The sequence below is a fragment of the Montipora foliosa genome, chromosome 1 (assembly GCF_036669935.1).
Source record: "Montipora foliosa isolate CH-2021 chromosome 1, ASM3666993v2, whole genome shotgun sequence".
NCBI lineage: Eukaryota > Metazoa > Cnidaria > Anthozoa > Scleractinia > Acroporidae > Montipora > Montipora foliosa.
The window spans coordinates 43,416,510-43,441,850 of NC_090869.1; the positions used below are offsets into that span (position 1 = coordinate 43,416,510).

At 37.7% G+C, this 25,341-nt stretch overlaps 2 protein-coding genes and 1 long non-coding RNA gene across 4 annotated transcripts in view; 2 read left to right on the forward strand and 1 right to left on the reverse strand.

The window, feature by feature from the left end:
- Nucleotides 1-2,164, forward strand: part of LOC137999240 (anamorsin homolog) — a 31,666-nt gene extending 29,502 nt beyond the window's left edge. For both annotated transcript variants that reach the window (XM_068845083.1, XM_068845092.1), the window contains one exon: nt 1,890-2,164. In XM_068845083.1, coding sequence (XP_068701184.1) covers nt 1,890-2,003 — 114 coding nt within the window. In that variant the 3' untranslated portion in view covers nt 2,004-2,164. The remainder of the gene's footprint in view (nt 1-1,889) is intronic.
- LOC137999214 (pyridine nucleotide-disulfide oxidoreductase domain-containing protein 1-like) lies at nt 2,010-22,061 on the reverse strand. Its single transcript, XM_068845060.1, has 4 exons — nt 21,712-22,061; nt 5,769-5,973; nt 4,335-4,534; nt 2,010-3,126 (listed from the first exon to the last, which is right to left on the reverse strand). Exons 1-4 carry the CDS (start codon nt 21,965-21,967, stop codon nt 2,267-2,269), a joined length of 1,521 nt encoding a protein of 506 aa, XP_068701161.1. The 5' UTR covers nt 21,968-22,061; the 3' UTR covers nt 2,010-2,266.
- A 37-nt stretch (nt 22,062-22,098) lies between these two features.
- Nucleotides 22,099-23,614, forward strand: LOC137977971 (uncharacterized). The gene is made up of 2 exons (XR_011117989.1): nt 22,099-22,328; nt 23,491-23,614. It is a non-coding gene; the product is annotated as an uncharacterized lncRNA (long non-coding RNA).
- Nucleotides 23,615-25,341: the final 1,727 nt, after the last annotated feature.

The window sequence follows — 25,341 nt, forward strand, 5'->3', positions numbered from 1 at the left end:
CAAATTTGATTGCTTAGTCTATGAAATGCTCCTCATTAAGAGTCTCCAGACGGACTCCATACGTGCCAAACTTTTTGCTTAATTTTCACTGTTCATTTCTTTCACTGTACACCCTTTTTATCTGCTATTGTTACATGTAAATGGACTTGAAACGTCGTCGTTTCTTAATATGTTTGGATATAAACATATATATATAAAGAATTGCGATAAAGTTGAAAATTAAAAACCATCTTGGTTAAAAGTTTAAAAATGCGACGACGTTTCGACGTTCGCTTAACGTCATTATCAAGTCAATAATGAGTGAAATGAGAACAAAGATAAGTGTAAAAGAATTCCTAGGAGACACGAATAACAAAGTATTCTCACGCAGAGTCACGTAAAAAGTTTGGCGCGAATAGGGTCTGTCTGAGTATTTAACTCGGGATTCAAATCCTTAATGAATAACATCTCAAAAATTAGACAATCAAACTTTGATCTACATTTCTTTCGAACAGAAAATTGCTTGTCAACCAAATCAGTCTTCAATAGACCGTGTTGCTCAAGATGCCTCCCGATTGCAGAGTATTTGTGTTCGTTTATGCGCTGCTGTTAAATGTTGGACCGTGTACCCGACATAATCTGCGTCGCACAGATCACATTCAAAATTTTTGCCTTCAGAGACACATTTTCTGCTTGAAGTTTATACGGTAGATGTGACTGAGACATGCCTTGGAAAAAAATCGTTTTAAACAATATTCTTCAAGTTACAGTGTAATTCTTTGCGCTTATGAAGTTTTGATGTGACAAAAGGGTTTGGATACTCAAACAAGTGTAGAAGTGTGTTCAAGGCCAATGTGTCTCTTCAGGGGTTTATAAAGGGACAAAAAAAAAGAGAAAAAAGCTGCAAAGGAGCTTCATTTTTCTGCATCTTTTCCCTTAAAACCAGCAAACAGCAACAGGTGAATTAGGGTACAGTTGCAGAATGTTTTTCCATTATTAGGGACGGTGATTAGAATCTGCGCATCTGGAGATACTCTGATTTCCTATTGCTGGTGCTTTTTAATACAGGGATATTTTTGCGAAGAAAGCAGAACTTAGGAAGTGATCTTGGTATCCAAAAAGAAAATTGGGGGTGATCACGCATTTTTCAGAGATAGTTGAGCTTCAATTTGGAAAAGAACGCAATACATTGCTTGGTATTTTACAACTTTTTACAACCATTGTTGATAATTATCTTCGAAAAATGCGTGCTTACCCCCAATTTTCTTTTTGGATTTCAATAACACTTGTTACGATCTTCTTTTCCCGCATATTCAGTAAACCGCGCAAAAATACCTTTGAATTAGTAGGCACCGTCTTTAAAGGATTGTATGCATTCACAGCCATTCAAGGTTACCACAGTGACCACTAGTATTTGGTAGCCAACCTCAAAGACCATGATCATGCATAACTTCTACAAATAATGTACAAGATGTACTGAAGAATAATAAAAAATTGAATCAATAAATTATGGTCAGCACAGCAACTTAAAAGTGCATGAGGATTAGAACAGAGAAAAAAAGGCTGTTTTGGCAACTTTTCGTTGTCTCATTTTTATGATTAATGATTTGCCAAGTATTATCAGCAGTGATCAAATATTCACAGACGTTTCTTGAAAAAGGCCATTTGCATGATGGCACAATCACTATCAAGACTATTTTGCTTTAAATGAACTCTATTATCCAAGTGGCTCTTTATGCCTAGGGGAGTTGATAAATCTGAATAAGAAAGCATTCTGATTTTGGTCATTACAGAATGAAACTAGCATGCAAAAGGTCTGTTTGAGAAATGTTTACAGTCTGTCAGATAGGTAGGTTCAGTCAATTTCATTTGATTTATATATATTTATATATATTCTCCCCTTTTTGTAGTGCTACTTAGGAGATGCATTCCGATGTGCAAGTTGTCCATACTTGGGAATGCCTGCATTTAAACCAGGAGAGAAAGTTGCGCTTACAAGTCGGCAACTGAAAGGAGATTTGTAGCACTGATCAACTTTTTGTTTTTGTGGCATGATGTCAATTAATTTATACCGCAATACACAATGAAAAAGCAACAGCAATGTCACTCTGTAAATGTATGTAGTCTCTTGTGATATTCCTTGTTCCATCTTGTAAAGAAATGCAATAAACGCAATCATTAGGAATTTTTTCTTAGTAATGAGGGTGAAGGCTACAGTAAAATTAATAGTCTGGTTGGTCATATTTATACAATTATTATTTCAAGATAACTTAACGTGTCTGGTTCGTCAGTCAAAATAGTCTTCAATGTCAATATCAGGATTTAATAAATGTTCTTTCACTGGGGTCAAATCCATTTGGTTTAGAATTAAATTCTCAAAGGTCTCTTCCAAATCTGTTTCACCTATTAACACTGCCCCACACATCCTCCCATCATGAAGAACAACTTTGATATATTCTTTTCCTTTGGTACATCTAACTAACAGTTCATGGTTGTTACCACATCCTTGTGCATTAAATTTTCCCAACAACACAACTTTATATCCAAAGAACTGGGTCACATGTGTAAGCAGCTCAAAACAAAAGTCCATGCTAATTTGCTCATTACTCAAATGGGAGGCCATGCACTTCGCAGCAAACACGCCCATCTGTCTTGCTTGGCTCCATAATCTCATCTGAAACCAGCAAGGAGCTGGATTCCAGCCAGCACTACAAACATCACCAGCAGCATAAACATCAGGTATGTTAGTTAGCATGTTAGAGTCAACAATAAGGCCACCATCCTCTGCAACATTGAATGATGCACATGATATGAAAGGTTGAGTATTTGGAACAACACCAGTAGCTGAAACTATAAGATCACATCCATAAATTCTACCATTGGTAAACTGTACATATACAGGCCAATCAGATGAATTGGTAGAATCCATGCAAGCCCAAGACACAGGTGACTCTTTTTGATTAGATTGTTCAAATTCTTGTGGGTCTAACAACTGTTTAACTTCAGAGTTATATTGCACATACACTTGTCTTTGAGCTTGTTCTTGACTGCCAGCTCCATAAAGAGTAAGGCCAGAGTTCCAATCTGGGCCCAATGCACCTCCAAACACGGCCTCAGTTGTATCATGAGGACAGCAATAGACTGCATCTTTATAAGGAAGAAAAGACGTAACACTAACACAAGATAAGCCACAGTGTAAACTCCTTTAATCATAACCATTACAATTTTCTCAAATTTGATTGGTGCATTAACTGCTTTATTTTTCACTAATTGTTATGTAGCGTTGGAATCGGACAGTTGGCTGTCATCGGATACCTGAAATCGGACAGTTACATCAGCCAATCAAAATCATAAGTGCACTCAGCTTAATCCACCAATCACAGAATTTATCACAATTATAACCACAGCAACAACCACTTACCCTACCAAACGGGAGATTTTCAAAAGTGGACGAATTTGTAACGTTAAACAGTGAAAAAGGAGTGCATTCATTTTGTTTTCTTTGAAATTGTAATGGTTACGATTAATTTGCAACAGGACTTCGTGTCATCCAATTCAGTCAGTAATCATACTTTGGCTATGCAGTCGTCTGATTTTGTCAATCACTCATAGGATTACAGACCAAATTGGACTCCACTGAGTCCTACTACCATTATTAATAACATCCTTCCTCTTTATAGGGGGTTCATTGCCTACAATTGCAAGGGGGATTGTGTCATTTTCCCTCTTGCTATGCCAAAGGACAGCACCTAATTACCCATTGACTCCTAGGAGTGGGAGTGTAGATTTTACTCGTCAAAGGGGGTGGTTCAGGTGTCCATCAGTTATCATCCACTCTAAAACCTATTTGAAAATACTGGTAATTATATTATATATGCTCCAGCATAACAACATGCAGGTAAACAAGATTTCTGAATAGCTTTTTGACTTTTTTTATTTTACAAAACTGCATCTTCTTAAAGAGATAAAAGTAGCAAAGTCACATGAGTTTTCAATCAATAATGATTCATGCGGTACACTGTTCAGAAATAAATTAAAAAGGGAAACATGTCCCTTGGGTATGCTTACATTGCAGAATTCAGTGTCATCTATTGTGCAGAATTTTTGGGCATCAATTTTACAAAAGGCCATGTGCCACATAAGTCTTAATGTTTTTTGATTAAAGATTACATTTAAATTTTTTTTCCAGAGAATATTAAATAATGATCTTTGTTTGTTTTAGTGAAAAATCTAACACAGAATACTGAAATATGCTTTGACCAAAATGCAGAAGATCTCAAGGCAGTGGACTAAAGTTGATTGTCCCTCCTTAAACCATCAAACTTCAAACTTTGTAAGGCAAACTACTTACTGACCTTCTTGGTAATTTTTTGTAGAGGTGCCATACTTCGTTCTTTTCATGTTATTTTCCAAAGACATGTGTTTTTCTTCAGCAACAGGTACACTGGACTCAAGGTGAGGGAGAAAAAAGGTAGCAGCTCCCCTATCAAAGAAAGTACTCCCAATGGCTTCATCTTTTATGGCCCAAAGCACTTGACAGGAATGTAATTCAAAACTATATGAGAAAATTAGTGTTAGCTTTCACAAATGTACAAGTGTTTTACTGAATATTCATCAAAATAATTTATGTGTACATGTTGTGGTTCACGGTTTTGTTCGATGATGAGACTGAAACAACAGAAAATACAATTTAAACCAAGGATAAATTGACAAAAACATACATATGGTCTCTGACACCATATTGGTTGGGGGGCCCAACACATACAGCCAATGTATGGGATTTTGGCTGAATTCAAACCCTTAAAACCCTTTTACAAAGGGGCCAACTTAAAACATTTTTAGTTCTAATTTTATAAATAATTGTTATCATTCTCTTAAAAAGAAATGCCTAATATTGTTGCCATGGTAACGTTATTTTGGAGGAAAATGAGAGAAATCTACGATGGGTACTTAATACCCTGGAAAATTTTGTCCTGATATGATTACGCTAAATGTATCTTAGGACAGAATATGTTTATTTGTTTGAAAAAAAGGAGAAACTATTTCAAGCCTCCTTTAATTAAGCTGTTTGAACTCCAACCAATATGGCCTCAAAAGTGGTAAATAACTTTCCTACTAATCAAAAAGTAATTCTTGTACAAGGACCATTCCATAAAGCAGATAATGCAGCTGATCCTACTTATTGCATCTTCTCAAAATCATCTCCAATCAACCAACGAAAAAAAATCAAGAATAAAGAGCCCAGGCCTCACACGGTCACAAATAGTGTTGCTAAATTATGCTGTATTGAGTTAGCCTTTTTTGGCCCGTCACAAGGGAAGATTGCATGACAAGCCAAAAGCAGGTCTGCTTTGGAGGCTAGGACTGAGTCAACATTAAATTTGTTATTTTCCAGTCATACAGTACAACCTGGCATTGACAACCAACCCATCCCACATTAACACCGCCAGGCGTCTCACCTTCATTGTAAATCTAGATACCAAATGAATAGAAACTTTAAAATGAACATCAAAGGAGTATCAAAACTTAGTTTAGATTAGAAGGATTTAACCATCTGACTTTTAAATCCGTTTACCTTTGATAAGGGTGAGGTGTAAATATTAACGAAAAAATACAATTTTCTTCACGACATTAAATACCGGTAGAATCATTGACATGAAATAGATCTTTGTTTGATCTTCATTTGTGAATTTTTCCGCTGTGAAAACAATGCCAACATTAATAGGAACAAGAAGTTCAACTGCATTAAAAGCACCAAAACGATAATTATCAAGAAAAGGTGAGCTTACACAAGTTCTAATGCTATCCCTCCATTGCCTATTATCACAACCCTACGAGCTTTTGAAAGTTTCAGCTTAAATTGCTGCACACTTTCAGTATCTCTGATACCAATGACGCGGGGATGCTTGCTTATAATATTAGGTCTCCCTCCTGAGCAAATACACAGCTTCTTATAATGCAGCTTGTCCCCACTGTCTGTTACAACATAATGTTCTGAAACAAAAAAATGGGTATGACTCATCCATGTGGGTAGTGCTGATGAAACTCTGATCCATTAAAAATTGCAAGCAGTAACAAACTAGAAAGTTTGAAAGACTTTTTTCCTTTTAATTACACGTTTAGCAGCTAAAGTAATGGCAAAATGCATTGTGGAATATTGTGTTATTTTGTCATAACTGAGAAGCGAAAAAACTGTCATAACTGAAAAACAGATCACAGGCCGGATTGCAGATTCCACCACGGATCGGATCAAGGAAAAAAATCAAGTCGTTTGTAAAATCATCAATCATCAATCCAATTTTGATCTGGGTTTGTCCCCGTAAACGGGGTGGCCGGATTTACCCGGTCACACCAAAACACAGACTGCAGACTGTGCAGACTAGGGGTAAAATATGGCATTACCCTCACTATTATGGAGAGCTAACCGTAAACAGGCTAACCTGAATGTTATTTAGGCCTTATTTAGGCCTAATTCAGGCTAACCGAATTTTCATTTTACAGACGGTCTGCACAGTCTGCAGTCTGTGTTTTTCAGTGTCCCGGATTTACCCTACTTTGTCAGCAATCTTTCTAACTCCCACTGCCCATCTCGCTCGATTCATGGCATCCTTTTTCTCCAAACCAACGCTCTTGCTCTCCTTCTCCAAATAACAAATAACAAATAAAAAATAAAAGTGATCAACTAAAATAAAATTATGTTGAACTAGACCCTCCGTGAGGGTACACTGGGTTGCCTGTGGTACGTGCACTGTTCCAGACATTTTTTTCAAGTTGGGGGGTCATTAAGACCATTTAAGGGGTCACCCAGAAGTCATACCAGCAGAGGCCCTGTGGCTCACAGGTCCTCACATGTTCGTACGACAAACAGATCTGTCCTTGCGTAATATGTAGCTCTAACAGTGCACGATATTGTTTTGGTATTGTCTATCATTGTAGTGCCATGGTAGAAGTCTTGGGTAAATAGCCTGAGAAGACATGTGGTTACTAGCAAAGTACTGAACCCAGAAAGATTGAAGAAAATAAATGTGCAATGAGAAACATTGGCTTCTGGGCTAACATGTTGATAAGCTTCTTTTTACCACAAGTTTAAGCGTGCCCTCTGAGCCATCTGACAGCCTAAAATACTATTAACGCTAACAGATGCGAACAGATTTTGTTAGCTTGCTTTATGCAAAAACAAATATTGATGCAAAAGTAAATAAATATTGATACACAGTTTTTAGAAAGAGCAGAAGGAAGTTTCAAGGACGGTCGCTCGAGAATAACATATTTACAACATGAAAACAACATTAATTTTGAACCGTGAATATAGAATTTAAAAAGTTACGATCAGCGACAAACATTTTGGGAGATTTTTGCTAGGTTCAATTTTCCTGTTTACAGATCAATACTAAAAATATGCTCCCGTATCATGTTTCAACCTTAAGCTCGAAAATTCAATACACAACATGATATTATAATTCACAAAGGCAGAAAATATCACAGAATCCTTTTCCAGCGAAACATTTTATTGAAACAAACAACATAAGATACACTAAAACGCCATTCGCGTTGCAATGACTTTCGACGCCATTGCTGGTTAACGAGAATAACAAACTTACGAGGCAGCATGTATATTTCTATTTAATTAAGTTAGCACAACAGAAAAACGCTAACCTCATTTTGACACGAAAATGCTTTACTATTGCCATAAAAACTATCCAGTTAAGCTCGCATATTATAAAACACGATGAATTCATAAGACCACCTTTTCCAGCGAACAATTTTTGGAAACAAACAACATATTGCGTGCGTGAAGACAAGAAACTCAATCGTGTCAAAATTACCATGTAGTTCAGGTTCAAACCCTTTCCTGAAGAACCTTTTCCTTGAATAACAAGAAAATGCTTTACTATTGCCATAAAAACTATCCAGCACACATATCATAAAACATGATGAATTCATAAAGGCCACCTTTTCCAGTGAACAATTTTTGGAAACAAACAACATATTTGCTATTAGAGGCAAAAACCCTTTCTTATTTTATTACGTGCGTGAAGAGAAAAAAATAAATCGTTTCAAATATGCGCAATATTACAACAAACTAAAATTTCAGGATCAAACCATTTCCATGAAGAACCTTTTCCTTGAATAATGAAGCACAAAATAGACGACAAACTTTCTTTCAAATAATTCTTGGCTGTCACATTTCCAATTTTTTTTTTACCTGAAGACTGTGCAGAGTTGATCACAGATCCACTTAAGGTGTTCGATTCGTTCTCTGTCTTTGTTGAACCCATAAGTTACCAGAGAATTTTCCATTTGGTTTCAGTGTTCTACATAACAACACACTTGGCAAAATCTTAGAAATGCAGCTCACTTTGATTTTGGCTCGACGGGCGACAGATTGTTGTCGAAGTCCATTACTCGTCGCTTATAAGATTCCACCCCCTGTCTTGTTCAGTATCCAAATGAATTGCCATTATTGAGCTTCGTAAGGGTATATATTTCGTTCAAAGATCCACTAAAATGCCATTCGCGTTACATGACTTTCGACGCCATTGCCGGTTAAGTTTATCATTCTACTGTGTCCACCAGAGAAATCTACTACCCTCTCTATCCTAAGAAAATATGAGCAGAAGGCTCTATGCACAAAGATACCACTTAGCAGGGCAGTGACAGGCAAGACTTTTACCGACATGGAAAAAAAAAAAAAAGAAAACAAACAAATCCCACCCACTTTCCGACTGGGATTGCCATACTGGCAACCCAGTAATCAAAATTAAGAGATGCTGCATGATAATACTCAAAATAAAGTCTGTGTGACAAAATTGAGCACAGGTCCCGCTGGAAGTTATTTTCCCCCAAAACACCCTGTAGTCACTTTCATGACTGTGTCGGAAAGCCACTAGAGACAGCCCGTCACCCAAAACAAAATGAATGGAGCAAAATGCCCAATGCATGCAAAGTTGACCATTTGTGGGTTTGTAGCACTGATATACACTGTTTAAGCCCAAGCACTTGTTCAAGAATGGTTAGCTTTTATAAAATCTTTGTTTTTCTTCATTTTTCTTAAGTGTGATGTAGGCCACCCATCATGTAATTTTCATGAAATTTTGAGGGAACAAGTTTTGGGTGACGCGCTGTCTCTAGTCGCATGTGCTGTGTCGAGGAGTGTTGTACAGTGCCGCCATGGACATTGTGACAAAGTTCCCAGAACCTAATGGAAGGTAGGCATGCATTGGGTATGACTGTGGTACTGCAGTAACATAACTCTTTAATCCATGACTGTCAACTGAGCTGCGTTTTGTTTTCAAAGGAGATTCAAGTTGTCTTTGCGTAATTTGTAGCCCTAATAGTGCACGATATTGTTTTGCTACCACATACATGTATCATTGTAGTGCCATGGTAGATGTCTTAGGTAAATAGCCCCCTGAGAAGACACGTGGCTACAAGTTAAATACCACACAACACCACACCAGCCTTCAGGTTGCTGCAAACTGACCTGCCTTAACAAATAGTATATGTATGTACCGTATGTATGTATGCACCAAAAAGATTACAGAAAATAAAAGGGAATGGAGAAACATTAGCTTCAAGGCTGACATGTTGATCTTTTTCAAGTTCCCTTGGAACTACTTTATCACCATAAGCTTCTCATAGCTTTCCAAGACAAAAGTTCACTAAAGTTAATCCCTCTCCCATGGGATTAGTATTTGGATGGGGAACCTCAAAAAATATACAACTTGCTGTCAAAAAATGTACTGAAAATTATATTTTAACCCTCAAAAAATGTGAACTAAGCAAAGTGCAGATTTTGTTAGCCTGCTTTACGTAAAACAACATCAATATTTAATGTTGATGCAAAAGTAAATAAATATTGATATACAGTTCTTAGGAAGAGCAGAAGGAAGTTTCGGGAAGTGTTGATCGACAGTAAAATATTTTGCCATCAGCAACAAAATTTGCAACATGAAAACAATTTAAATTTTGAACCCCGGATATAAAAAGTTACCATCAGCGAAAAACATTTGGGAGATTTTTGCTACGTTCAATTTTTCTACTGTACTTTTGGCTGCACATTCAAGCAAATCGCAAAATCGAAAGTGACATCAATTTCAGTGACCACCATGATCAAGTTATCTTGCGTGTTTACTAACAACTCGTGAAAAATGGATACATCTGTCTCAATTGAAAATGATGGCAAGACCCTGGGTTTTTGTTTTTGTTAGTTTGCTTTTTTTTTTTTTTTCGAGTGTTACAAAGTTTGACAAGAAATGTGCAAATTCAACAGAAAGATCATAATCGCTTAACTCATTGACCATTGTTTCTACAAAGTCAAAAATTCACTCTCCTAGACAGCGCAGCAGTATTGCGAGGTCACAGGTTCAAACCCCATTGAAGTCCTGAATTTTTCAGGCTTCTTCATGCAATTGCTAAAATTGCTTTCATACCTGCAAGGATCATAGCTTCCCTTGATTTCATATCTGCAGTTCAATTTATGATTCATTTCATACAATCATATAATTTACAGATGCAGTTCTTTGACAGTCAAACAAACTATCTGTGGAAGTATCTTTGATCAACTCTGTGACAACATCAGTTAGTTATTATTTCTTTTTTAAGATCCTTAAAAGGATTGTTTCCTTTATTCAATGTTAGTCCATGTCATACACATTAACATTAGTTTCTTACAAGCTCAGAGATTTAAGTTCCATGAGCATAGTGAGCTAATGATCAAAGAGATCACAGAGGATTTTTGCCGATTACTCTAGTTCTGAAAATAATAATCATGAATCTGGTCACACATGGTAAAAATTTTTAACCGTTTTTTAAGAAAAAGATCAAGAAAAAGTGTGAAAGTGTGAAACTGAAACCGGACGAGAAAACTTTTTATTCAAACGAGCAGAATAAGAAACATTGATCTGATCCATGATCCGATCTACGATCCGATGCAATCCGATGCAATCCAATCCGCGATCCGATCCGTGATCTGGTCCGTGATCGGGTCCATGATCCAGTCCGTGATCCAATCCTGGTTTTTGTTGACACCGGTAGGATTAGGGTGGTTCCAGTGACTGAGGAGGCCTACATTCCTCCCAGCACATCCGGAATCAACCAACCAAGAGTGGCACAATCTTTGTTGACACCCCTGACCACACAGCTACATGTAACTGACTCCACCTCCTAGCCACTCACTCTACACTCTGGATCTACATAGCACATCCTCCTTCTCAATCGTGGTCTGAGAAAACAGTGTTCGCAAAACCTGCTCTAAGCCACAGCCACAACCTCTCATCAGCCCCTTCACTGACATCCCTCATAAACTCCCATACAACCTCTTTTCCTGAAACGTCTCCACCCCTTCAACGTGAATACAGCACACTTGTTCAGCCCAAACTCCATCCCAGGCCTATGTCCCATGCAAAAAACCCAAACAAGATTGATTAAACTCTCCGGCTATTCTTCAGAGCTTTCATACAGCTTGAAATCATCCAAATTAACAACATCCTTCGATCCTTCTCAAGCTAGAAGTGAATTGCAGTTATCTAGTTTGGATGTAATAAATGCATGAACTAATGCTTTGGTGTCCATCTGAGTAAGGCAATTCCTAACTTTAGATAAATTACGTAAAATGAAAGAAAGCAGTTTTACAACATAATACTATTAAAGTGCACCTAACCCCAAAATGTTTTTTTCGCTAAAATGAATCTTTGCAACTGTTCGAAACGCATTGCGGCCATTTTTTCATTTTTATTACAAATCCTGCCATTTTATAAAGTAATGGCTATAGGCCTAGTACTTAAGCTTCGAAAGTTACGAAAATCCAAGCACCTTTTGTTCACAACCGAGTCAGACGGGAAGTGGGTCTATTCCTGATATGACGTCACAAACTGATTTACATTGCATTGACTTTTTGTAAAAATGCATGCAAAGTAGATTGTGACGTCAAATCAGGAATAGACCCACTCCCCTTCTGACTCGGTTGTGAACAAAAGATGCTTGGATTTTCGCAACTTTCGAAGCCTACAGAATGGTAGGATTTGTTAGAAAAACGAAAAATGGCCGCAATGCATTTCGAACAGTAGCAAAGATTCATTTTCACGAAAAAAAAATATTTTGGGGTTAGGTGCACTTTAACATGCTGTTCAAGATCCATAACATCGTTGAAGGTTACACCTATGTTTCTAGCTGACTTTTAACGCTGAAGTTATTCTAACATCAATGATTGTAATGCTATGTATCGATGTTTGGCATGTATTACTAAGAACTCAGTTATCACGATTGAGTTTTAGTTTATTACGTGCCACCCACGCATGGATTCAAAGCATTTCTGATACAAATTGGCTGAGATATCTTTTTCCATCATATTTGATCATAATTTGGTTGAGTTTATGATGTCATCACTAATTTGGCTAATTTGCATATTGTGAAAACTTGAATATCTCTGGAACAAAAAGGGACATTTGAAAATAGTAAACAGCATTCTTCTTCTCGTACAGACTACATGTTTATGCCTTTAAATGGCTGAGATAGGAAAGATGTGAATTTTGTCATAGTAGCACTTTTTTAATCAGTCTCTCTTTTTTCATTCTTTCCTTTTTTATCCCCCCTAAAAATCCAGGCCCCATTTTTCATAATAGTCAGTTTATAATAACCTTGGTTGAAAACATTTTAACCTAGGTTGAAACAAATTGACCTGAAGGTACAATTTGACCTGCAGCAGCTACATTAAGTGTATCCCCTGTCTCTTTTACCCATGTGACGAGGCGGCCATGTTGGTTGTCAATACAATACAATTTCTTTTTGCTGAATTTGCATAATAATAAACTTTAGTTCCCAGCAGGGAAACAGATTATGTAAATCACTTGTTTTCCTGTGGTATAATTATTATTGATACATTCATGACATAATGTCTGCCGAAAGCTTAGTGCAAAACAACCCGAAGTATGTCCCTTGTGTGGAAAGCAGGAGAATAGGCATAGCTAACCTGTTTATTATTGCAGTACAGCTGTACACTGTATCTGCAGTTGTGTAACGCATGTTAAGTGTCTAAGTACAAACAATAATTATTCTTGGCATGACGAGACGCAAGTGGGTCTGAACTGGAAGTACCCGATTTCTGAATCAATTAAGTTGTGGTTTACTCAGTAATGACTCTTCTGTCAACAAAGAGGGGTAATAGGATTAACATGTCAGTTATCTAATTTAGCCTTGACGAATAACATGTTTCTGTCATTTGAGAATAAGCCATTTTGTTCGTTTCAATCACATGAGCACGGCACGGCCACGTTGATCATTGCGATTTGCTTGCGCGTGCTAAGACACCGCGTAAGGTTATTCACGATTTTCTCGGGTACAGAGCCCATAGTTGTTAGATCCAAGGAAAAAAGTGGTTTGTGTTAAGCAAGATAGGTTATGGAGACCGTCTGAGCTGCTGGTGCACTTTCCAGAGGAATTTGCTCGGTAGATGGAGCTCCGTTTGAAGGAAAAGCTTCTTCAGCAGATAAAATCGTCGCTTCATCGTTTGGATTAATCGCTGTATTCCTTCATCATACACCGGATTCGCCGCTGTATCAAGATGAGATATTTGAATGGCTAAGAGAATTTTTAAACAGCCTTGACCTTAGCCTTTGCGGAGATCAAGTTATCGGTGCTGGCTGGCTGACTCCACTGAATTGCCGTTTGCAAATGCCATTGTCGTCTCACATCAAATGGACAATGATACTGGCTGCGTCTTACTAACCCCGCCGGACAGCTGTTCAAGTAAGGTAAGTTGCAATCAAGCCATTTGTGGTCACGTAAAACAGGGGCAAAATGAAAGGAAAATTCGAAAAGAAGTGTCTGATGTTTATTTTTCGCTGAAAATGTTTGTTCACGATAGATTTTCAGGATCCAGAAAGCTTATTTCACATTAGGAGCCTTGTAAACGTTCTTTTCAAGTCTTGCGACCATTGTTATTTTGATGAAAGCAACAGACTTTTGTATTTTATTTCCTAAGCTTATTGTTAATTGACGATTCAACACCTACTCAATGTACTACGTCTCCGAACATGAAGGGTTGCCAAAGTAAAGATATCAACACCCCTGGAAAAAAAACATGGTTAAGACTTGCTTATTGCCTTTTTTTCTAGATCAACTGGAATTTGTGATCATGTGGAGTTTTTACTCAAAGAAGAACTGAGCAGTCCAGCTTTATGAATTGCACATGCGAAATACTACTTCTGGGTTACATTGGGCTTTTGTCATATAAATTGACTCTCTTAAAGATGTAAATAACATTAATGCATTAAGAAGTTATGGCCCTGAATCCTTCAATTGTGATAGGCTCACAGAAACAAAGAACAAACAGAAATTGGAAAATACAATGTCGATGTCATGTATGTAAAAGTAAAATTGAAGCTTTCTTTCTAAATACTTATTGCTATGTGACTCTCCAGAATGTAATTATTCATAGATATGTGGCTTTCCAGGATTTAATTCATTATCAATGACATTTTGGAACACATTACTTGTAGCTTGAGCCTAAGACTTGTGACTTTCTTTCGACAATAATATAAACGCCTGTCAAATTTCCATCATTTGAGGCTTTAGTATATCAAGTAAGAAGTAAATACACATAGAATGTAGTCAGTCAATATTTTACTACAAAGGTATCAATATTATTATTGCTTTTAGGTCACACAAAACGTGGCAATCTGGCCAATCTTGATGAAACTGGGGAATATTCTCTTCCAATATTTTAAATCTCTTCTGCATAACTTAATCGATCAGCTAGAACTAGTGATGTTAAGAGTAGGATCCATATAGACCATTGTAGTGTGCAACTGTTGCTTTTAAAAAATCCTTTCCTATTGTGAAAGCTTGGTTACTCATGAGGTTAACAGTGGCATACAGACATATCGTCGGGATGTGCATCTATTGACTTTTAACATTCTTGTCCTATTGTAAAAGCTTGGTTACTAATGAGGTTGACAGTGGCATCCAGATGTGTCGTCAGAGTGTGCAACTATTGACTATTAACATTCTTGTCTTATTGTAAAAGCTTGGTTACTAATGAGGTTGACAGTGGCATCCAGATGTGTCGTCGGAGTGTGCAACTATTGACTTTTAACATTCCTGTCTTATTGTAAAAGCTTGGTTACTAATGAGGTTGACAGTGGCATCCAGATGTGTCGTCAGAGTGTGCAACTATTGACTATTAACATTCTTGTCTTATTGTAAAAGCTTGGTTACTAATGAGGTTGACAGTGGCATCCAGATGTGTCGTCGGAGTGTGCAACTATTGACTTTTAACATTCCTGTCTTATTGTAAAAGCTTGGTTACTAATGAGGTTGACAGTGGCATCCAGATGTGTCGTCAGAGTGTGCAACTATTGACTATTAACATTCTTGTCTTATTGTAAAAGCTTGGTTACTAATGAGGTTGACAGTGGCATCCAGATGTGCCGTCGGAGTGTGCAACTATTGACTTTTAACATTCCTGTCTTATTGTAAAAGCTTGGTTACTAATGAGGTTGACAGTGGCATCCAGATGTGTCGTCGGAGTGTCCAACTATTGACTATTAACATTCTTGTCTTATTGTAAAAGCTTGGTTACTAATGAGCTTGACAGTGGCATCCAGATGTGTCGTCGGAGTGTGCAACTATTGACTATTAACATTCTTGTCTTATTGTAAAAGCTTGGTTACTAATGAGCTTGACAGTGGCATCCAGATGTGTCGTCGGAGTGTGCAACTATTGACTTTTAACATTCCTGTCTTATTGTAAAAGCTTGGTTACTAATGAGGTTGACACTGGCATCCAGATGTGTCGTCGGAGTGTGCAACTATTGACTATTAACATTCTTGCCTTATTGTAAAACCTTGGTTACTAATAAGCTTGACAGTGGCATCCAGATGTGTCATCGGAGTGTGCAACTATTGGCGCTTAACATTCTTGTCTTATTGTAAAAGCTTGGTTACTAATGAGCTTGACAGTGGCATCCAGATGTGCCGTCGGAGTGTGCAACTATTGACTATTAACATTCTTGTCTTATTGTAAAAGCTTGGTTACTAATGAGCTTGACAGTGGCATCCAGATGTGTCATTGGAGTGTGCAACTATTGGCGCTTAACATTCTTGTCTTATTGTAAAACCTTGGTTACTAATGAGGTTGACAGTGGCATCCAGATGTGCCGTCGGAGTGTGCAACTATTGACTATTAACATTCTTGTCTTATTGTAAAACCTTGGTTACTAATGAGGTTGACAGTGGCATCCAGATGTGCCGTCGGAGTGTGCAACTATTGACTATTAACATTCTTGTCTTATTGTAAAAGCTTGGTTACTAATGAGGTTGACAGTGGCATCCAGATGTGCCGTCGGAGTGTGCAACTATTGACTATTAACATTCTTGTCTTATTGTAAAACCTTGGTTACTAATGAGCTTGACAGTGGCATCCAGATGTGCCGTCGGAGTGTGCAACTATTGACTATTAACATTCTTGTCTTATTGTAAAACCTTGGTTACTAATGAGGTTGACAGTGGCATCCAGATGTGCCGTCGGAGTGTGCAACTATTGACTATTAACATTCTTGTCTTATTGTAAAACCTTGGTTACTAATGAGGTTGACAGTGGCATCCAGATGTGCCGTCGGAGTGTGCAACTATTGACTATTAACATTCTTGTCTTATTGTAAAAGCTTGGTTACTAATGAGCTTGACAGTGGCATCCAGATGTGCCGTCGGAGTGTGCAACTATTGACTATTAACATTCTTGTCTTATTGTAAAAGCTTGGTTACTAATGAGGTTGACAGTGGCATCCAGATGTGCCGTCGGAGTGTGCAACTATTGACTATTAACATTCTTGTCTTATTGTAAAACCTTGGTTACTAATGAGCTTGACAGTGGCATCCAGATGTGTTGTCGGAGTGTGCAACTATTGACTATTAACATTCTTGTCTTATTGTAAAAGCTTGGTTACTAATGAGGTTGACAGTGGCATCCAGATGTGCCGTCGGAGTGTGCAACTATTGACTATTAACATTCTTGTCTTATTGTAAAAGCTTGGTTACTAATGAGGTTGACAGTGGCATCCAGATGAGTCGTCGGAGTGTGCAACTATTGACTATTAACATTCTTGTCTTATTGTAAAACCTTGGTTACTAATGAGGTTGAGAGTGGCATCCAGATGTGTCGTCGGAGTGTGCAACTATTGACGTTTAACATTCCTGTCTTATTGTAAAAGCTTGGTTACTAATGAGGTTGATAGTGGCATCCAGATGTGTCGTCGGAGTGTGCAACTATTGACTTTTAACATTCTTGCCCTATTGTAAAAGCTTGGTTTACGAATGCGGCTGACAATGGCATCGAGATGTATCATCGGAGTGTGCAACTGTTGACTTTAAACAGCGCTATCCTGATGTAACAGCTTGGTTACTAATGATGATGTCTGAAATATTGGTTAAAGTTACTAATATTCATTAAGGCTTTTTGCCCAGCTGTACTGCATCAAAGCGAGAATAGCTTTTGGTAGCACTAATTTTGAATTGGAGTTATCTGTTTGTTTTTGTCTGCAATTTACAACATTTCTATAAGTAAATCATGTTAATCTGAGTAAAAACTAGGTGTGTTTTTAGGCAGTGATAAAATACAACCACACCTGCCCGGATATGTTATTCTAGGAAGAATGTACTGAGTACATACATGTATTAGAGGATGATAATTATTGTCTCCTGATTATTACTTTTTTATTTCTTTTATAGCGGCTATTTTAATTATTTATGACTGAGTTAAGGAAATGAAGAATCAAACAGGGTTAAAATTATTTTAACCTAAATTTCATTTTGAACTAGGACAATGATGAGTTTAATCGAATGCAAACTGATGAGCAATTTGCAGAGAAGCAATACAATATTTGTCAATGAAAACGAAATGGGGTGTCCCAAAAAAGAAGACCCGAAGACCCCGAAAACTCGAAAAAGTAACCCAAAACCCTCAATTTGGCAAACCGTAGGCCTAAAGTTGGTTTTTTGAGTTACCTCAAGCGAAGTTCAAGTCCTTCATTCCCTACAACCTGTTTCAAAGTGAAAGCTGGGTGATCCGCCATATTTAGCGGGGTAACCACTCTCCACATGTGGCCGGACATCTTCATTTCCCGTCGGATGTACATGGCCCTGTTACACTCTAGGTCTAAAAACCAACTTTAGGCCCAGGGTTGAAGGTTTTGAGTTACTTTTTTTCGAGTTTTCAGGGTCTTAGGGTCCTCGTTTTCGAGACACCCAACGAAATGCCTTTTTTATAATGTACTTTTTGAAGCAGTATTACGAAATAGTGAGAAATTTAAAAAAAAACCAACAACAAATACCAGTAATCTCGGTATCTGATTGACTAATTAAGAGTCTTGACAACGCTGTTCGCGTCATTTTGGGAAATAATCCAATCATATTGCTAGCAAGTTTTTGACAACGTTTGCTCTTTCTTTTTCTGATCTTGGGCACGCTCTGAAACAAACATTTACTTTGACTTTGAATGAATAAACTTGAATTCCAAACTCGAACATGCCTTCCTCCTTGACTATTGTGATAAAAAAGAAATAGAATATAGTTCAGAGGTGTCTGTACTCTTATCGACAACGATATTCGTCATCACAGGTCAACATTAGGGCCATTTATACGGGAGAAAATAAGACGCGTCTTAGCTAAGACGCGTCGTAAATAGGACGCGAACTGTACCATTTATACGTTCGCGTCCTACATAAGACGCGAAATCTCGTATAAATGGTTCGCGTGAGGTTCGCGTCTTATTTTTGATACAGCCTCATTTACATACGAAGTTGCCATTAGCAACGCCGTTAAAAGCAATAACTTTGGTAAAGATCCAAGATGGCGCGCTATAGCAACAAACAAAAGCGTGCCGTCATTTTAAGAAGGAAGAGAATTCTTAAGAGATGTTTTTTCTCTTTTGAGAAGTCCTCTTTTCTTGTGAAGACCGTGCTGTGGAACAAAATTCAAAAACTTGACTTTGCCTTCAAAGAATATAACAGAAATCCGAGACGAGTCGGAAGAAAGTGATCGACTGATTGGTGCGATAACGACATGTTACTTGTAGTTCAAAGGATGAGGAACTCTTTCTCCTCCACCAAAGTCCATGAGTTTCTCTGTTTTGTTGGTGTTTTGTTTTTGAGGCTGACTGGGAAGCCATTTTGTTAGCCTGGATGACTTGTCAACGAAATGACGATTTGTTGTTGTCGTCACGCATGTGACAGGCATGCGCACTTATAGTTCACGTCTTATTTAGGACACGAACCCATTTATACGAGGAAGTTCACGTCTTATTTAAGACGCGGACAAAATAAGAACAGCCTAAAATTCTGTTCCAAGATAAGACGCGTCTTATGTAAGTTTTGTTTTGTACCATTTATACGAGTAGTTCGCGTCTTATCTAAGACACGTCTTAGCTAAGACGCGTCTTATTTTCTCCCGTATAAATGGCCCTATTGTGACCACTGTGATGAATATCGTTGTCGATAGGAGTACAGACAACGCTGAACCACAATATTCGATTTATTATGTTACCAAGGAAAATTAAAGATGAAGACGTGGTTTAGCTGCATATAATTTGGCAAGTGTTTAAATTAATTTAAGCATTGGTGTAGTTCCTTGAGTTTACATCTAAAAAGCGAGATTTTTTTGCAGATTGTACTTCCTAATATCATTTAGGTTCTGCAAGTTTTTAATACGTGGCATTTAGACCCACCAAGTAATTAAAAATGAAACCGTGGTTTAGCTGCGTCAAAATATATAATTGACGGGAAAAGTAATGATTGTATGTTCCGGCGTATCAAAACTACAAAGGTAACGAAGAGCATTAAGAAAATGTTGCTTCTCGATTTGTTTTATCTCCTCAAGTCGCGATCCACAGTTGAGAATTTCACTGAAGTCAAATCAGGACGTTTGTCTGATGGCATGAGAGATTTGTTGAGAGTGGTGACAGAGATTAGATACTCCATTACTTTTAGATACAAGCATGAAATTGTCTTAGATTCCTTTTGGAAGAGAGAGACCCTTCAAAGTTCCCGTCAGTTTGGCACCCAAGTTAAACAAAGACGAAAGGCAGAGAACAAAAAGTGACATTTTTCCCTTTGGATACATGCTTACGCGTGCAAGTGTAAGTGTATTAGTATTCGTATAATTTTTATTATCTCGCAGCTTTTCTCAACTGTCAACCCTTTGTCATTGCTATGTAAATTCCTTTCTTTGAACAAAATATAAAACCCGAAAACCAACAACCAGATGAGTCTCTAATATAAAGATCCTGAGTCACATCCGAACGTGGTACGAACGTCTCTTAACAATTAACATGTAATAGCCACCTACACCGTATAGAATAGCTCTGTTGTCTTCCATCGTTAAAGTTCTAATTCTCATGTGTCTGCTGAGTGAAATAAATGTCAACCAATTTCGTTAACAAGACATTTGCTGACAGCTTGAAGGCAGACTTTAACACCTTGGGCTTTCAAAGTGTTACATTCACCACTGTACCAAATTTCAAGTATGAAAGGAATACGGGGACAAAAACCCCGCATTCCATCAGGATACTTCCAGATAGACCCCGCTGCGTCTCGTCATGTCATGTAACGTCATCAAAACTAAAAAATAAGGAATTATCAATCCTTTTGAGACTTAAGTTTAGTTAGTTATTAGAACAGCTGAAGCCTTGTATTTTCACAAATGTTCAGTTTACAAGATCTTGGATCATGTTTTATGTAACCTTGGATCATGTTTTACATACCCTTGTAATGAATCAACCTTTGGGACATTCCTAAAACCGGTCTCCGTCAGTAAAGTTTGAGTGTGTAGTACATTTCTTTTTTCACAAATTATAAAATTGAGGATGAATCCCAAAAACTCAAATTACTTGATCACCCGGAAATTTATTCTCAATAGCCGGCAATTTTTTCCGGCTGCCAGCTTCTATCTACATCCCTGTCACATAGTCTATCATGTCTGTCTGCCATTTAAAATTAAATATTAATAGAAATATCTTGCATTAAATGCTAGATTGGGTGTGCAAACACTATTAACCCTGTGGGTTTTAGCTCGCAAACCTCTGGACATGTCTGTAAAATGTATTATTACTTTTTATTATATGGCTCTGTCTCACGAGGACTGGGAACTACAAAATTCACGAATTTGATTGGCTAAAATCGATATTGACCGCGGTCTAGATTTTCCCATCTAGACCGGCATCTAAACCGGTAATGTTTTGCGGTGAAAAGATGCAAACTAAAATGCAAAAATATTGAGTATTTTCTTCTACCAATATTTATTTATGGAAGTGCCAAACAGCATGATGACAAAAGAGAGGATGACAAGCAAACTTTGACCGAATTAAGTTCAGCTCTTCGCCACTCATCGCCGCTCGCAAGCAAAATGTTAGTTAGTACAAACAAGTTACATTAAACGAATTAAATTGTTCTTGTTTGCCACATAATAAACATCTTATTAACCGAGCTTAGTCAGTCTGTATGGGAGAATCTTGACCTCGGTCGTCTGTACAGACCTCACTGCGTTCGGTCTGTACTCACGACCTCGGTCAAGATTCTCCCATACAAACCTCCTGCTCGGTTAATAAGAGCTAAGTATTGTATGTGAGGAAATAAAGAAGCCCATGAAACCTTGCCAACCAACATGGCCACCATGACGTCACATGCAAACCAGATTCACTTCACCTCGAATATTAAAGCAAAACAAGCTTACAGATCATTACCTTGAGGATGAAAAGCCACGACTTGCGACTGTGACACAACAACATTAGCACGGTCCCTAAAAAGGTTCCTAGCTGACCGTTCCTCCACATCGAATTCCTGCAGAGTTTTTCCAAACTGTCTGAAGTTCAATGTAGCCTTGACCACGTCACTTGCCGTGATGAGAGTAATGTTTTCCCTTGGACACAGTTCTGACAACTGTTCTACACAAGAAACACCAGCAATTCCACCTCCTATAACTACCAAGGTCCTGCTCATCGTTTAATACAAAAGGATAAAGACTAAATCCGGTGGACGAGGTGGACCGTAGCAAGATTTTACTTTGAGGTGTCATAAGAGGAGGAACAGAGCTGAGAAACGATTGCGCATGCGCCAGATAGGGAGCACAAATCGTGCAAATGAACGCAAAGTGTGCATTTCGATCGTTTGATCTCGTCTTCTGCCTGTGTCACTTTATAACTCTTGACGGTGTGAATTTTGGAATTGAGATCATGATGATTTAATTTAAGGAGACACATCAGATCTGTGTAACATATTTGTGTGGAATTTTTGGGCCATGAGATCCAATTCCAGTTAAATTGTTTGGGAATATGCGCTGCAGAAACTAACGGAGGCTACGGTGAGTGTTACATATTTGTTTTTGAAGCATGAAGTGTTCACAACGTTTGGTTAAGTTTGCACACTAGGGTATTGCCCATGCAATCTCTACAGTGTTCATCAACAAGATAATTTGGGCAGGGTTTTCTGAAATCACCTTTACAATCAATCATATTTACAATGCGTTAATTAAACGTAACATATTCTGAGAGCATTATTTGAAAGTTGTCAACCTCCTCCTTGAACCAAGGCAGCAGTTCATGTAGAGTACTGCCACTCTGCAATAGCCACCTAACCTCCTGACTGCCCCCATAAAGGCAGCTGTCTAAAAGAAAACACCTTGTCAACTTGTGAAGTTGGAATGAACACAAGTACTGGCCAGGACTACATAGAAAATATTGAAGTTCTTTGTCCCTGTCTCAGGGCATTTCTTCAATGAAAAGGTAAATTGGTTGCAAGACTGGCCTCTGAGATTACACTCAGAAGAAGTTCTAGTTGCACAGTAGTGTGATCAATAACATTGTTTATTGCCATAGTGAGGCTTGATTACAGAATCATAAATACTTGCCCACCAAAATACCCTGTGCAATCAACTGATACACCCATGTTCGGGAGACTGTTGGCCTGTTAATTAATGGCACATCCATATATGAGGAAAAAAACAATTTGCTAAATAAAAGTGCAATGTCCAGGCCCTGCCTCCTGTTAATCCTAGGATTATTGACTGGGAAATACCGCTTGAAAGTGGCACCCGAGCAGCTTAATTGTAGTCTAGGTTCCACAATCTCCAAATAATAATGATTTATCATTATTGTAACTTGGAAGATGGTATTTTGCTTTCCCCCTTGACTGGCCATTATTTGCAAATCTATGTTCAACCCAACGTCCAAGACAAAATTATGGTTAGACTCAAATCTTAGAACATGTGTTTACGCAAACAGTTGAGGGTCATTGGCTTATGTGTGGTTTATAGTATGTTTATATGGCTAGCTCATCATGTTTTCTTTGTCTTGGTTGTGTAATAAGAGTGACTTTTTGTACTAATTTTCACAGCCCCCATAAAAACTGACATGTGCAGTTTCCTGTGTCTAGGAAAATAATATTATTATTATGATATTGTAGATTGTAGCATTGTAATATGCATCTCATGGACAATAACATTCATTTTCGTTTTTTGTCCTTAGGGAGATGGATCCACCTGGTATAATTTGCGGCAGTTTTGTGAAATACCGGTAGTAGCTCTAAAAAGAGCGAGAAGAAATTCAGCCATTTTTTTTCTCAGCAATAAACCACAATAATCTTATTGAGTTCACTTTGTCCATGTTGGTAGTGTGGAACAAAAGACTGGATTAAGTCACTGAGAAATCCAGACAATGCTGTTGAGTTTTAAGCACTTTCTTTAGTGCTCTTCACATTGTCAAATTTTTCAGTTTCTTCTTAGAACTGAATACCAGTCCTTAACTTTTTTTTAGTTATGAACTTTTTGGACCAGCACAGACCTTTAAAATGCGACTTCTTTAAATGTTGTACTGATAAAACAGAATGGGGACAACATACAGTGTATTCAAGCAAAAAGATCACAAATGCATGTTGTTTGCACCTGCAGGCAAACTTTGCGAATGCTTTTGATCTGATGAGTTGCCAACCCAGTAATGCTTTAGATACATGCAGTGACATCGAAAATGGTTTTAGTTTACATGCCAGGACACCTCCAAACACATTCAATGACAATTTGGCAAAGAAAAAATTAAAATTAAAAACAAACATCTTCTTAAGCATTGAGACCCACATGGAATAGCCCTTGCTTGTGTATTATACTGATGACTGGATTCCATCTACTTAATATACAATCATCTTTTTAAGATAATACCACCTAGGCCAGTTGGCAGATAATGCTAGAGTGAACTTCTTGCTCTACAGCTGAAAATATTAATTTTGTGGAATGCCCCTTTCAGGGATGTTTCCTAGTTGTCCATGCTCTAAACATTTTGTTCAAACTCATCAAGTACAATGTAGCATGCATGTGTGAAATGTCTCAAGGTTAGATCAGTTTTGCAATATGCACTGTGTTGTCTGAACTGATCCTTGTAAAATGTTTGTAGTTTCTTGTTGATTGTTAAACATGGAAAAAAAGAAGGATTTACTTTCTGAAAAAAAAAACCATTAGTGATGTCTCTTGGTCAGGTTTGGACCAGATGAATTTTTATTTTAAAAGGCAAGCAAATCAAGGGGCAAATTAATTTTCTCTGAGCTGTTTAATGTCATTAAGTGGGCTTTCCAGGGTGTAGCACTTTTTTGCCTGCTCTCTGTATATCATACAGTGTATAATCTTTTCACCGATTTATCTCAGTTTCTGTTGGGGTCGGCTTTCATCGCTCTCCTATAAATTTAACAAAAGATGCTGTGTAAAGAGCGAAAGATGTATTTTGCTTTCATGATAATTATAAATTCGTATTTAAAATTTGGGGAAACGTGGAGCTCAATTTGCCTTCTTGCATCTTTGCACACTCCATTTTAATATCACTTTCAGCTTGCTTGCCAAAATATCTTTTGTAAGCGTGTCACCATTCACCACCCGGTCAAAAATTCACAAGTTGTCTTCCTTTGTTGTTCAGAATATTATAGAGAGTATCTGGAATGTCAAAAGGTTTTTTGTGTCTTTACCAACTCAGACAAAGAAGCATTGTCCTGTATCGCAACCACTCGGCGAACTGGTCTCCACCGATAACTTCGAAGCTCTCACCAATTCCACCGGCCGAACATCGCCAAAACAGGGTTTATGGGAATTTCTGCTCCTCCCAGAAAACCAACAACTTGCAAAAACCGTACGAGAAACTTTCGACAAAAGCCAACACTGTCAAAATAGTAAGCATTGCAGTGCTCATTACTTCCATTCACCGTATAGTCACACGAAAGGTGCATTTACCGCGCGAAAACAATTTTTACACAACTTCTACACCACTTCAATTTTTGGAGAAACATCAAAACTTGTCTTTCAAACAGCGACCTTATTTTTTTTATTAATCAACGGCTGT

Coding starts and splice junctions, on each gene's coding strand:
- LOC137999214 (XM_068845060.1), bottom strand. CDS start 21,967: ATGAGCAGGACCTTGGTAGTTATAGGAGGTGGAATTGCTGGTGTTTCT. Junction 4,535..5,768: donor GGGATAGCATTAGAACTTGT/GTAAGCTCACCT, acceptor TTTCTCATATAG/TTTTGAATTACATTCCTGTC. Junction 3,127..4,334: donor TACAAAAAATTACCAAGAAG/GTCAGTAAGTAG, acceptor TTCCTTATAAAG/ATGCAGTCTATTGCTGTCCT.